Consider the following 11,978-nt stretch of genomic DNA (forward strand, 5'->3'; position numbering starts at 1 on the left):
CTAGTCTATGGGAATTTATTCCCTCTCTACAGGCTCTTTAATACTGGAAGTAACTCCAGACCAATTTTCTTGTTCAGTTTTTCTGAGCATTCTTAGGAATCTCTGAATGGCATGGTCAGGTTGACAGCTCTGCAAAGTCTTGTCTATTTTAGTGTCACATTTAAAAATTGGAAATATGTTCTGTGCTGTCTTTTTAGTCTTTTATTCTTGTTTTCTTTCTGTCCCATGTTTCATTTTGTGTTGTATATTTTTATTTGAATTCTTAGAAGGCCTATTCTGTGAAGTAAAACATATCTGCTTGTTGATTTAGATGTAATGATGGTTTAGAGTGATCATACTGGTATAGAGTAACCATATTGCAGAACTTATTAACATATTGCTATAATTTATTTCCCACACAGACTCAGTACCTCTACCAGTATCATTTTCCTTGGTGGCCTTTGAACAGTTTCCATGTTGTTGATCCTAAATAAAACAGGATAAAAAAAAGTTTTTTAAAATAAAATTTTTCCTTTCTGATCTCTTGTATAATTTTTCTGCTTTTATGATCCAGCATTGTTGCCTCTGATCTTTTCAGTGCTGCTTCTCTTGGGGTAAAGCTACTCAGCAAGTACAAATACTGTTTGCATTGATTGTGGGTGTTTTTTGTGAGGGTTTAATTTTGATTTTTTTTTCAGGCTAGTAAATGTGATAAGCTTGATTTGCTGCTTTCATTCCCAGTATTTAACAAAGATAAAGTGTAGGAGACAACTAAGTAGGAGAACATGTCATGCCAGTGCACCAGGCATCTGCAAACTGCCTGTCTTGCTGTTTGTCACCATTAAATCAACAGGCATTCAGTAACATTCTGTTTCATTAGAAATTGTTCTCCCCAGTGATTCTGGATTTAATTTGCAACTTTCAAAGAGATTCTTAGAAATTCCAGGGATACTAATGGGTACTGTGTGTCTTGTTCCTCGCTTGTTCCCAGAAAACTCTAGAAGCTCTGCCTGAGATCAGTGCTTTACAAGGTCCTGTTCCTTATGCTGAGTTTCAGTTAAAACTATGGATTTAGTTTGAAGTGTGGGCAAAGACAGAAAGGGAAATATAAAATTTCCATGGGCATCAGTTTTCTGCCATCATTAAAAGCCAAGACCTGTAGTTTTAGGGGTGTTTTGAATTTTCTACAAAACAATTAAGATTTGTACAAAGGTTGATGTTTCTCTGACCCTTTTATGCATTTTCTTCTGAGAAAAGCTGTTGCTGTCAAATCAATGCTTCACGGGCACTGACATTGTGCATATAGAATGAATTTTCCTCTTATTTTATGAAGAAATGGAAGTGATCTGTAATGTTTTAGAGATGTTTCTCTCCTGCAGTTCCTTTCAGGAACATTCCTTTCTTGCAGTGGGAATTTATTGTTACACAGTTTGTTCTCTGGTGTTACTTCATGAAGAGCAGGATGGATTCTAACATCCATCTTACCTCCCTGGATTGCTCTAGACTAGATTTCTGGAGATCTCTCATCAGGCTTTCAGAACTGCTCTTGTCCTCCTTCCATCCAGACATCTTTGTCTGTCACCTCTTTGGTGCTGACAACTTGTCCAAAGCAGCTCTTGCCACCCAGAACACATTCTGTCTATTTGCATCCTCAGTTTTACAGTGGCCATCCTGTGCTTGTCTATGAAGTGTGGACATGGGGTGGAGTGTTTGTCTCTCTTTAGGCACTGCATATCTTTGAACTGTGCTTTCTAATGCTTTCTTCTAAATATTGCTACAGGCAGCATTGAATATGGAGATGACTTGGGTCAATCAGTAGCCCATACTTATTGGGTAATGGAGTTCAAATATCTCTTTTTTTTTCATAATAAAGACAGTTTGGGTGTCACCATGACATGGGGCACAGGCATCAGTCATTAACAAATTAGTGTCAGAGTTCTGTATGTCCAGTGGAAAAAACCAAATGCTTAGACAAGTTATTTGAGAGATAGAGCAGCTATCTCCAGGCAAGCATTTTCTGTTCCTGAGAAAATGAAAATCCAGTGGCTGTAGCCTTTACCAAAGGATTAGAGAAGAAAAATGAAAAATTTTAACATTGGAGAATCTCTGATGCAGCTGCTTTTGTCCACCAGAACTTACTGTACTTAGACTTGCTTGTTATATTTTTATTTGTATAACTTTTTATCTGGCTTATATGACAAATGTTATAGATGTAAATATGCTAACTTGTATCTGATTACAGTTAACCTTAATTACTTTAAAATGGCTTATAATAAGCTGTTAATCTGGTGTATGCAGAACATATACAAGATGGCTTTTTACTATAACATCTGTTAGGTGTAACGTAGTAGCTGCAAGAAATAGCTTTTCTGTTGTTAAAAAAATACAAAGCAAAACAAAAACCCAAAGCAAAATAATAAAAACCCAAAACAAAACAGAAACAAAAATACCCATGAGCCGAGTTCTTGACCCTTTACAAGTATTCTGTGCCCAGACTGTCATGCAGGTGGGCCTGGTATCATGTTTCTTTTGTGGTGAGAAAAAGAAACTTGATAAGCTTTTGTGACTTCAAATATAATTCAGCTAGACTGTTTGGCTGCTGTTTGATTTACTGCTTAATGGTGGATATTCCCTGGTGGAGACCTGTTTTCTCCTTTATATTAACCTCCTGTGAATCACATAAAAAAAAAAATCTGCAATAGATTTTTTTTAATCTAAAAGAGGAAAAAGTAGCATTTTCCAGGTTATGTTTTTGTTTTGGTTTTGGTTGCTTTGTAGCCTCTATACCTCTAAAGGTTCTGCAAGTTACTGCTTGATTGCAGATGTATCTTAATTTTCTTTTGCCAGGGAGAGCTGGTGACTGCATCAAAGGCAATAATTGAGAAAGAATATCAACCCAAAGTCATAGTGAGCACAACAGGACCAAATCCCTTCAATAAACTCACCGATCGAGAACTGGAAGAATATCGCAAAGAAGTAGAAAGAAAGCAGAAGGGACCAGAAGGTTGGTTTCTCTGTGTGTTTTTTCTGCAATAGACTGTAATACCAGCAAATTTCTTAGTAATTGGAAGGTGGGTTACCTGCAAAGACCATGGATAAATTACCCAGCTTTGGCATGTTTCAGTTTTTCCAGTGTGAATTAGAAATCAGAAAAGTATATTAGAGATAAAATGTGTGATTTAAGTGTGTTCTGTAAAATGCATAGATCTCACTCTAAAATTGTCCTTGTAGACAAACTGGGCAGTAGGGCCAGTTACTCCTGCTGGTAGGAAGTTGAAAGCTTCCATCAAAAAGGTGTTTTGGTACTGGTTTTGTTCTGCTTTGTTTCCCTTGGCCCTAGAGCCTAGGCTAAGGTCAGGGAATGATGGTGCTATATAGCAGCAACACTGCAGGTTTTTAAGTCCTTGAAATTTGTGGATTTGAGAAGTACATTGAATGGAGAAGATACAGATTAACATTGATTGTTGCTTGGAAATGTGACATCTTGTGGGGACTTCTACCAAAATGGACTTTTTCAATTATCCTAGAATTATGACAGATTTGTGCTATAAAAAGAGGCCATTGCTGCCTCTGAAGTGGTTTTCCTGCTTTACTTTTGAATAATTTTAAGGGATGATACTTAGAATGCTCATCTGTTGTGAGGTTTTGAATTTGAGTGATGCAAGAATCCAAAGTGCTGTTTCATTTACAGTGTGTGTTCCCTGCAGTTGCTTCTTGGGACCATAGTGTAGGAACCCCTGTGTTTTGTTTATGAAGTACTGAGTGGGGTGGGGTGGGGGGGATGCTGTGCTGTCATGCCTGTTTAACTGCATACCTTTATTCTCTCAGTAACAATGCCACATCCTTCTTAGTTAAGGTATCAAAATATGGAGAGACTGTGTTACTGAGACAGACACCAGCTGGGGAACAGAGTGCAGTGCTTAGAAATCAGCCCATCAGTGAGCAAAACACGTCAGATAAAAAGTCTCTGGATTTGAAAGGGAGATCAAACACCTTTCAAGGAGCAGATACGAAGACTTTACAGGATCGTGACGTATCATCACTGTCTAAGTCTTTAGATAATGCTCAGTTTGCTGCTGCATGGGTTTCTTGTCAGACCATGCAGCAAAGCATCCCACATCTAAATGGAGAAGAGCCAGATGGGCAGAAGTCCTCCCATAAGGAATTTCATACTGCAGTGATCAAAGCATTAAGGTCTGATCCTGACCTTTTGGCTGAGGCCTCAGGTATTACTAACATGGTACAGCTGTGCTTGCAATCCAAGGAGGTTACCTACACCATGTGGAGATTCTGTCAGTTGACTCTCATCTGTGGGACTGATTGCACTTTAATTGTGTAGGTGAACTGGATGGAACAATGCTTTAGTGTTGTTCCTGATTTATGGTGTACTCTATTAATGTTTTCCTTTGGATCTAGGGCTATTTAAAGCTGGAAGCAAGGGGAGCCCTCCTTACTAATAACAAATAACTCAAACCACTTTGAAATCTGTTTGGAATCATATAATTACTGCATGTTTTTCTGATTAGCTGTGCAGTCTTCTTTTCTTTTGGGATGCAATTTTGTTTACTCCAAATTTCAGCAATACAAAGCAAGCAAAAGAGTGTTATCTTGTGTAGACCTGGTAACATATCCCCTCCTCCATATTTGTTTATATATTCCCTGTGGTTTTGCCTCACAAGTTTTCTTTATAACAGCAGCATAAACCAATTCCTAAATGATTTCATTATTCATGCCTGCTTAAAGAAAAAAAACCCTCCCAAAAGAGCTGCAGACCACAACAGCGACTTCAACAGTTTTGTTAGTATCAAACTGTCGCTTAAATTTCTTTTGCTTGTTTTGGTATTATTTAATATCCTGGCAGAATTTTGATTCAGAAAAATGTGTTGGTATCTTTTGTGCATGGAGCAAAAAGACACTTGTTTTCTTACATGCAGAGAGGTTTTATTTGCCTTTTTAATTTCCCTCTGCCTGCCCCTGCAGAGCCTTCAGAAGATGGCAGGCCACAGAAAGAGAAGAGCCCCCCTGACCCCAGTTCAGCTCGCACTCCTCCCAGCACGCCCATTAAGATAGAGGAAGGTACGTTCTGCTCCCTGGGGCTGGGGGAGCCAGGAGCTGCATCCTTAGTGACTGATGCATGGAGTACATGAACTAGAGCTAATACCAGTCAGTGACTTCTTGTATTTCATTGTTGTACTACCTACGAGGTACTCCACTGAACTGTGAGTCTAACAGGTTTGTTTACAATAATAAAGAAGTGTGCATTAATATAAAGACAAATTTCCATCTCTTCAGAATTGTCATCTCTTGGTGTTTCTCAACTGATTTACCTTTTTGTACATTTTCTGCAAGGTAATTGCTCTTACTAAATGAAATAGTGTCTGATGGTGAACCAGACACATATCTAGATACTTTGGTAAATCTTCGTCACTGATTGCACATTTCTTAAACATTATTGTACTTGGATTACACCTCAGTAAATATTTTTCCTACTCAATCTGAATGTAAATTTGCTTATTTGCTCACCTTATGTCATAGTTTTAACTAAAATGAGAGCAGGGCTGCTGAAGTTGCTAATTCCCTAAAAAAAGGATAAAATTATAATCTTGATCAGGTGTAATCCAATTATTGTCTTGTTTCCCTTACCTTGTACATTGGATATATCACGTGTCTGTTAGTCTGCCATTCACTACTTCATCTCATTCTGTTTTCTACAAGAATGGTTGCAACCATTCTTCTAACGTAACACAATGGCTGTGATGAATGCATAGATTCTCTACTTGTGCTTTTTTCTTCTTGTGGCTGCGTTACAAACAGGAGATGGATATGCTAAAGAATACCTGTTACCATAGTAAGTATCATTCCATACTCTGACCTGCTTTTGTGCTTTGCTTCACTCTTGCATCTTTGTTTACTAAGAGTTTTTTTTGTTTTGCTTTTTTTTAAAAAGCAGGCTTTTTCAGTTGAGATGTTGAGTTCTTTAGTTCTCAGTTCCATGTAATTCCAGGCAGTTGCAGATCTCATGTTAAAGCACACTCCCCCTTTGAGAGAGACTGTGAAAGTCACCTTCTGTGTTTCCATATCTGTGTGTCCGATTCCTCAGTTTAAAAAAGAATAGTCTGAAGTGGCCTGGCAGATATAGCTGAAACAGCCCTGGGAGTTTCTGCCCCAATAGTTTGCTGCTGCCCACACAGCTTGGGCCTGGTTACAGAATGGAAGAGTTCCTAATCTATTCCAGAGCTAATCCACTGACATGGATTAAAATTTACCCAGCAGACTTCTGCATGGAAATGGATATGGGACTACTCCTATGTTTTATGTTAACTGTAGGGAATTCAAATTCCAACCAAGAAATGACAGCAAGTACTTGGTGGCAGCAACTTCTACAGCTGTTTTGGCTAGCTCTGCAGGGTTCCTTCAGATTATACTTTAAAGGAATAAGGATGTTTGTATGTCCTGTTATATCCAAAAGTCAGTGTGTTTGTCATAGGTGTTAAAGTCAAACTATATTGTAGACACCTGTGATGTTACTGGTAAAGTTCTAAAACCTGGAAGTTCTTTTAAACAGGGAATTGTGTTTGACAAACTCTTCTAGTTGTAAAAGTTTTCCAGGACAAACATACAAAGCTTATTTTAGAGAATAACGGAAGTTCATATCGTGATGACTTCATATCATGGGGGAGGTTCTATTGAATGACAATGTTGTCAGTATACAACCTCTTCTCAACTTTCATTCATCATATTCTTTCTATTTAAGTATAGCTGAAATCAGTTAAGTGTTTTTTAACTCAGTTATAGCCTAGTTTGTATGTTTGTCCACATTGTTGTGCTGGAAAAAAAACAACAAACCAAAACCCCATAAACATTTATATTCATAAATAATGTGAATTGTAAACACACACCAGTATTGATATTATGCTTTAAACTCTTAAGCCACAGTGTATATGTGTGTGTGTATATATATATAAATAAAGTGAGAGCATAGATGTAAATGTGATTATCTTAAAAAAAATCTTCTAAAATATTGAGGTGCTGCTGAGGTCTTAAACTGTAAATAGGTTTTGCAGCAAGAAATATATTTTTAAAGCTTGCTAGTTATGTTACTGAAATCCATCCAGTAGAGTAGCAGGGCATTTACATGTTGTGCGCTGACTTAACTGAATGTGGAAGGTGTAAATCTTCTGAGTTCTGGTAAAATATTACCCTTAGCAAACTAGATAAACAGATGTTTGCTTGATTCCAGCATCACATTAATCTATTTATTAAGGATGATGGGATCTTGACAAACTGGGAAGGGTGGCAGTCCTGGCTTAATGAGTTACAAACCCATTTATATTTATTCAATGCTCAGGCCAGCTGGCAAATGCTGTTTGAATGCCTGTAGCTTCCTATTCTTTAATTTGAAGAATCTCTAAACCCTTTTATAAGACTTCAAAACTACCTTTTAAACTTAATTTAAAAAAATAGAATAAACCTGACAGTCCAAAATGGTGTCTGTTCTAAAAATTGGGCCAACTAATGAATAGAATATAATATTTTTTTACTTGGAAGGGATCTACAGTGACCATCTAGTCCAACTGCCTGACCCAATTCATGGCTGACCAAAAGTTAGAGCTAATTGTCCCAATGCCCCTTGAACACTGCCAGGCCTGGGGCCTTGAGCAGCTCCCAGTAAGAAGGAAGCTTATTTCAATGTCTGACCACCCTCTCAGTGAAGAAATGCTTCCCAAAGTCCAGTCTGAACCTCCTCTGGTGCAGCTTTGAGCCATTCCCACACATCTTGCCACTGGACCCCAGGGAGGAGAACTCAGCAATGTTTTCAGTTAATTCCTGAAACATCAAATCCAAAAGCAGGGTAGTGGTAGTGAAGAACTGTAACTGGTGTTTCTTATTAATGTGTGTCTGCCATACATAGACAGGCTCAACTACAGCTTCAGGAGGCACCTTGTACTGTACATAACTGCTTTCTCTTTTTTGCTCTGATTTAAATCCTGCCTGCATTATAACTTTTAAACTGCTAACTTGTGCATTCTGAGTGGATACTAGTGTGTGGTGCTTTTTTAACCTATTAGAAGTTCATGGTGCTCTAGGCAAAACATGTTTATTTCCTAGCAGGTATTTACAGAACAGAGCCCTCTAAAATATATCAGAGAATTATTAATCCCATCTGGCAGAAGTAAAAAGAGCACTGTCATTTTTATAGGAAAAATGTAAAAGTATCAAGTATTTTCTGTAAATTCTTGTGAAAGGCTTCAGTCTTTTCAAATTAAAACAAACAAGATCTCCAAAGGAGGAAAAAATAGTTGCCTTTCATTTGTGCCTCACAATGAGCACGGCCTGGATTTTGCTCTAAATTCCTCCTTATGTAACATCAGTGGGGATGGATGTGGCCCAGCTCGCGGGCCCCTGCTGGCTGCAGGCACTGACAGCAGTGCAGGGAACCCCACAGAGTGCTCCTTGTTCAGCCCATGCACTGAGAGCAGCCCTAAAGTGAGCATCCTAAAGCACAGCCAGGAGTGGGGACAGTGTTCCAGTTGAGGGAGGAGTGGTTCAGTTCCCCTTTGGACATACAGCCACCACTGGACTCTTGATGTTCCCTTTTACAGGGTGAGTTTGGCTCTTGACATCACATACAATAAACAAAACAAGCTGTATTGCATAACCTGCTGAGCTCATTTAATTTGATAAACTACATGGATTTTACTTATAGGAATCCATAATATGTACTCATATCTTGCCAAAAAAGTGAAGCCTTTGTGATAGGAACTTATATTTTGAAGCAATTTCTGTTAGATCTCATGGAAGAATATTATGAAAATCTCTTCATTGGGATTGTAAATTGGCAAACCAACAATTCAGAAATTAATGGATTTGCATGTATAGGATCACTGCAAATCAGCAATTAATTTTATCTCTCCAAAAGAAATAAGAATAAAAGTATGGAATTGAAAAAAAAAAACACTCTACTCAATGTCAGTGGAAACTGTAGGTTTAATTCCTGCTTTATTGTACAAAAGTATTATGTTGCCTGCAAATATCACGAGTAAAACAGGAGCGAGGTCTGAACAGTTACTTTCTTGCTGATGCAATTCAGCTTTATCTGTTCTGGGTGAAGAAGCTTCAAAACAAACAGACCTTTGGAATATCTTATTTCTTCTGTGCCCAAAGCTGGAGAACAGCCCTATTACAAAGGCTCTCATGCAAAGTAAATATATTAGTTTCTTGTAGAGCACGCTCACCATCCACTTGCCTCGCTTGCCCTGCTCCAGGGACACTTTTGTAAACTGACTGTCGCTGTCTGTCCGTCCACCAGAGACACGGCAGGACCAGACCTACAGAGATGACAGTGATGCTGCAACCTTCAAGCAAACCCTCCCAGATCTCACCCCCGATGAGCCTTCGGAAGCACTCGGCTTCCCTCCCTTAGGGAAGGAGGAAGGGAGATGTGATCATGATGTGCCCAAAAGCCAAACGGAAGCACCTGCAGTGGAAAATAAAGAACCCCAGTCCCAACCCGCTGAAGAGCCAGCAACACCAACAGCTGAGGAGGGGACAGCAGCTGATGCAGGTAGCGATGAATCTCCAGGGAAGTCCCCATCGAAAAAGAAAAAGAAGTTCCGCACTCCTTCCTTCCTGAAGAAGAGCAAAAAGAAGAGTGACTCCTAAAGGCCAACCCACTGCAGAAACACTGTCATATTTTAAAATCCATTAACCACTAGAATGTACCAGATCGTACTGAGTGTTTTGTCTTACTGTGTAAATGAATGCCACAATTAATCCAACCAGCCCCTCAAGTTATGGCTTGATTGTTTAGGGTTATAACCAGAAACTCCTGTCCAAAAAGGTGCTAATCCTGTGTGTTCAGCAGCTGCCACAGATCTGATCCCTAGTTTGTAATCAAATGTAAATGACTTCCATGTGGAAGGCATTGACTCACTATTTTTAATTTAAAGCCTGCACTGCTTTGCAAAAGAATATAAAAAATTCACAATTAAAAATAAAACACCCATTGCTTACCACAAGAAGTGTTCTTTCCAATATTCTGTTCCAAGTCACAGGTAAATTTCTTAAATTTTGAATTTTAGAGAGGATGCTTTTGCAGTGGTGTTCTCAAGGGGGGTGAATTCTTGAACTGACATGTAAACTTCTGCAAGCAAGCGAGTACAGGTTGTGGTTTGGCCAAGCTTTGAGGTCTCCATTGCTTCCTCTCTTTCTCCCTTCTCACTGTTGTTACAAAATGAAGGTGTTTTTCACTTTGTTTTATTTTATAACTGGCTGGTGAAATCAGTCTTTGTCTATGACTGAAATGTCCGTGGTGTGTTCCGCTCCTGTTGTGTGTTCAAAGAGCCCAATCTTGGCCTGGTTTTTTTACTTTCTAGTGAATTACAGTTTAAGGGAAATCTGTCTTTGCTCTTGCCTCACTGAGGCATGTGGTGATTTGGCTGTTAGAAAAGGTTAAAAAGTAACTGAAGTAAAAGCTGGTGGTGTGGAGCATGGGCAGGTGTGTTTTGGGCCTTAGCACAAGTTTTTTCATTCTTTTAAAAATCCCTTTGTTGCACATGCAGCCTTGCTGTGCATGAACCCCATGTGCAGCCTTTTGTGTTTGTTACTTCCCACTGACAAAAATGTAAATGCATTACACTATTTCACCTTGTTTTATAGTAATTATATTTTCACTTACAAAAGCTGGCGTTTCTTTAAATCTTTTTGTTGCTGTTGCCAGCGGTCAAGTGCAGAAATCCCGTGTAACCTTAAGGTGTATTTTCACCATTTGCTATAAATGTTTGTTTAATGTGCAGCATGGCAAATCACTCTTGCCACTGAGTTCACTATTTCCCACTTATTGCCATGCTTGTGTCTATCACTGATTATAAAAGTAGTTTAAGATCAGGCAGGTCAAGCTTGTGGAATTCTCTGGAAAGCGGGCGCCGTTCCCCGGCCCAGGGCCGGCGGGGCAGTGCCCATTCTGGTTTCTAGAATTTGCATTTTGGGTTTAACAGCAGCAAACCCCAACACCCCGTGGGGGTGAGGGCAACACACTGACTCACAGTAAGTGTCTGTAACACAACAGAACATGGATGTAACCTTTTAGGACAATATTAAATGTTGCAGTTTGTAAACTAGCAGAGAACTAATGCCTTACATTGATGCAGGGCCGGCTGGGTGGAGCGGCTCTGGGCGGGCAGAGCAGGGCCCATGCCGGGCTGGGAGGTGCCGATGCCTCGGGCTGGTTTTGAGCGGCGAAGGGGAACAGCTGGAAGTGGAATTGAGCTGTCAGTGTTCAGGTGAGAACAGAGGGGGCGAGGTGGCCGCTGGGGCCGTGGGAAAGGTGACAGGGCCGGTGTGGGCCAGAGCAGGCGGGCACTGGGCCGGAGCCCCTGGACAGCAGCACTCAGGCAGGACTGCATGGCACGAATGGCTTTCAGCTTCTGCTCTAACATTGTATGTCCTTGTACACTAGGAAGCAAACAACACTTATTTTGCTAAATTGTGTTTTATTGCAGGGTCGTAACTAAATGACTAATTGCTCTATGTTTCAGTTCTTTACTGAAGTCCCTCCATTTATCTTGACCACATATGCAATGACTCTTAATTTCTAATTTTGTAGTTTGTTCTTTTAGTTCTTTGTATTACAATATGAAATGTAGTCAATGTAGTCATGTATGGTATGGTTACACACTTTGGGGCAGAATAAAGTCCTGTATTTTTCTTTCTTTCTTGTATCATTAAGTTCTACTCACAAATAAAACTCTTCAAAAAAAAAAAAAAAAGTCATGCTCTGCTTTCAAACTTGTACACTTTTATTCTGTAGCCTCATTTGCTTAGTTTCTTTTAATGATTAAGGTGTTGATTAGTGATGGCTTTTCTTCTCAGAAAATACTGAAATTGGCTACAACAGGGCTCCCTTCCCAGAGCTTCCCAGCTCAGCAGTGGGCAGAGCCTGGTGCTGGCTCCTTCCCCCACCCATGAGCTGGGTCAGCATGGCACTGTCATCCATGGCT

The 11,978-nt window shown here is 39.6% G+C and overlaps 1 protein-coding gene across 12 annotated transcripts in view; it reads left to right on the top strand.

Annotated features, from left to right (window-relative positions):
• The window catches only part of ADD1 (adducin 1), a 63,385-nt gene extending 51,695 nt beyond the window's left edge, over window positions 1-11,690 (top strand). For 7 of the 12 annotated variants that reach the window (XM_071447353.1, XM_071447355.1, XM_071447357.1 and 4 more), the window contains 3 exons: window positions 2,827-2,983; window positions 4,960-5,055; window positions 9,290-11,690. In XM_071447353.1, the coding sequence (XP_071303454.1) occupies window positions 2,827-2,983; window positions 4,960-5,055; window positions 9,290-9,642 (606 nt within the window). In that variant the 3' untranslated portion in view covers window positions 9,643-11,690. Of the gene's footprint in view, window positions 1-2,826; window positions 2,984-4,959; window positions 5,056-5,793; window positions 5,829-9,289 lie in introns of those variants that run through there. The other 5 variants (XM_071447361.1, XM_071447362.1, XM_071447363.1 and 2 more) reach the window with 2 other exon arrangements.
• The last annotated feature ends 288 nt before the right edge of the window (window positions 11,691-11,978 follow it).

The sequence above is a fragment of the Agelaius tricolor genome, unplaced genomic scaffold (genome assembly GCF_023055355.1).
Source record: "Agelaius tricolor isolate 1412-34295 unplaced genomic scaffold, bAgeTri1.0.p SCAF_24, whole genome shotgun sequence".
NCBI classification, from domain to species: domain Eukaryota; kingdom Metazoa; phylum Chordata; class Aves; order Passeriformes; family Icteridae; genus Agelaius; species Agelaius tricolor.